At 49.1% G+C, this 2,391-nt stretch overlaps 1 protein-coding gene across 1 annotated transcript; it reads right to left on the bottom strand.

The window, feature by feature from the left end:
* Nucleotides 1–381: 381 nt before the first annotated feature.
* Nucleotides 382–2,091, bottom strand: LY79DRAFT_563736 (uncharacterized protein). Its single transcript, XM_060558590.1, has one exon. The coding sequence runs from the start codon at nucleotides 1,991–1,993 to the stop codon at nucleotides 794–796; it is 1,200 nt and encodes a 399-aa protein (XP_060410701.1). The 5' UTR covers nucleotides 1,994–2,091; the 3' UTR covers nucleotides 382–793.
* Between the last annotated feature and the right edge of the window lie 300 nt (nucleotides 2,092–2,391).

Consider the following 2,391-nt stretch of genomic DNA (forward strand, 5'->3'; position numbering starts at 1 on the left):
AGCCAAGGTCAGTTTCCCTTCTGGCCTGGCCTTGAGACTTCTTGCGATGAGTTTTGCGGCTACAGCATTGCGCTTTGCTTGCTCGGCTTGATGACCGCACCATGAGGAGTTTTGTGGGTATGTAACGACTATGTTTCGAGACATTCACACATGTTCGAGACAAAAGCTGCTCTCAGCACTTCCAATTCCAGTCCCGGCCGACTTTGATCACAAATCCATTGGTCAGACCCCAAAACAACGCAATTGCCAGTAAACAAGAGGCGTATGGTCTCACAAAAACGGGTACGTCGGCCATGGTAAGCAGGTCTGGGGGTGTGTCAAACAACCCCCAACGTTAGAAAGCCAATCTTCAACAACAAAGAAGCCCGAATGCTTCGGTTTCAAACTTCAGCGTTTCGGAACTCGACGGGGAACCCTCCACATTCTATACCGTGGTTTTGTCATTCCCTATCCCGACTGTACTCGATTCATATTATTTCTTGTCAGCTACGACATTGCTTGTGCTTGGTTATTTCCCTCTTGCACGTACAGTTATTCGAGAACGCGCCCAAACTCCAGGTATAGCCACCGGGATATTGTGATAAACGTCGGTGCATTGACCCATTCTCTAACTCTCTGATTCTCGTTCTTCTTTAATTTCACTATGGTCTAAAACTTCCCATTGCTATGCAACTCAAGTCCCTACAGCATTATTTCGTACGGTGCTGTTCCGGACGTTGCCACTAATACTCCGAATTCAAGGCCATATTATCTTTGTTCAATGATTCCAGCTCTAATTCCAAATTCCAGGTTCTCAGTGTGCAAAAAGTAACAGATTTGACAAAATGAGATAAACCAGGCTGAGGTTTGAAGTTTGTCCGATATGCACGATGCCATGCGTGTCCCTCGCGGCAGCGGCAAGCACGAAATACTGACACCACAGGCTGAGAAGACAGCTCAGTATAAGTGCGCCCAAAAAGAAAGCCTCCCTCACGGTCTGTGTTTCGGCAGCTCGCCTTCTCCCCGCTGCCTCGTGATCGGCACTCTCATGGTGTGGTAGCTGGGTGGCAGTTACGAAGACGTTGGTGACAACGCCAACGATGCTGCCGATGATGACAATGCCGGTGATCGTGGCGAAGAGTATGTAGACGTCCCTGACTTCCCGCTGTTGTCTGGTATCTGTATTGGTGTGGGTGGCAAATATCTGCTTCGCAATGCCGATACCGCCGCAAAACATCATGACATGGCCTGGCGAAAAGGCGATAATTCCCAGAAACAAGCTCCACAACCCTCCCGCTGCAGTTTGCTCCTTCTTCGGGGCTTCCGTGCTTGCTTCTACGGATGTCGAAGGCGTTTCTACTCTGTGGATCCCGGGGATATTGCTGGTGATTTGTTCCAGAATGCTGGTCTTCTCTGATACCGAAACAACACTGCTCCCCGATGATGTCGATCGAGTGAGTTCCGCCGAAGGTTGCGGAGTAACCTTGTAATTGTTGGTCATTTCTGTGAAGTCCTCGGCTCTTGTCTCTTCATCCTCATCACCCTGTTTTTCTGGTTCTTTGTGATCCGTAGGGTTCTTCTCTGATATAACCAAGAGCCCGATTGATCGGATGATCACCACAGCCACAACGTGCCCAATGGCAATGAGCTTGAGGTTCCGGTCCTTCAGTTGAGGTACTCTGACAATTGCTGTCAGTACCAGAAAGAGCATGTCCACTATGCCGCCAGTATACACGAATGCCTTGTATTTAATAGCTCGATTGGGATTGAGGGGAGCCTTGCCGTTGATCAGGCAGACCCAAATCCAGATTCCGATGACATTGCTTATCCAAGCAACTGTGCCGTAAGGGAGGAAAAAGTGCTGCAAGTCTCCGGCGACTGAAAACGTGTCACCCAGCGTCACGTTGCAGCTGGAATGCCCCTTTCTGTCGTTAATGCAAATAGATTGATACTTGTCCGTGTTGCACAGGGTGACCAGTGAGCCCAGGTAATCAACGGAAGAGCACTCCTCCATTGCAAACTTTGGTTTTAAAGAAGGCAGTCAAAACAGCTTAGGTGTAATAATTGTCTCAGCGCCATGATTTAGAAAAGGCTGGGTTATGATGGGTCCAGGAGCCTATATAGTCCTACAGCAATACTCCGTACTGCGGCTCTGCAATATATCAATTAACGCCCAGTCGCCCGATAGACGAGGAGTGGCGACACTGAGGCAGAATTCGACGTTTCCGGTGTTCCCAATCCTGCAGGATTGAGGCAACAGCCAATAATCAAGGGTGTCTGTTGGCTCGGCTGCGTTGAGATCGACAACAATAAGGATCAACAGCCAATCACGCACTACCAGCGAAGCCAATGAGACACAAATGGATGGTTTTTATGAAATGAGTCCATCACTAGCATGCGCCACAACGGTCT

The sequence above is a fragment of the Colletotrichum navitas genome (assembly GCF_030913465.1).
Source record: "Colletotrichum navitas strain CBS 125086 chromosome Unknown LY79scaffold_64, whole genome shotgun sequence".
In the NCBI taxonomy this organism is placed as follows: domain Eukaryota; kingdom Fungi; phylum Ascomycota; class Sordariomycetes; order Glomerellales; family Glomerellaceae; genus Colletotrichum; species Colletotrichum navitas.

What these genes read in the sequence shown, in the direction of transcription:
- LY79DRAFT_563736 (XM_060558590.1), bottom strand. Translation starts at nt 1,993, where the DNA reads ATGGAGGAGTGCTCTTCCGTTGATTACCTGGGCTCACTGGTCACCCTG.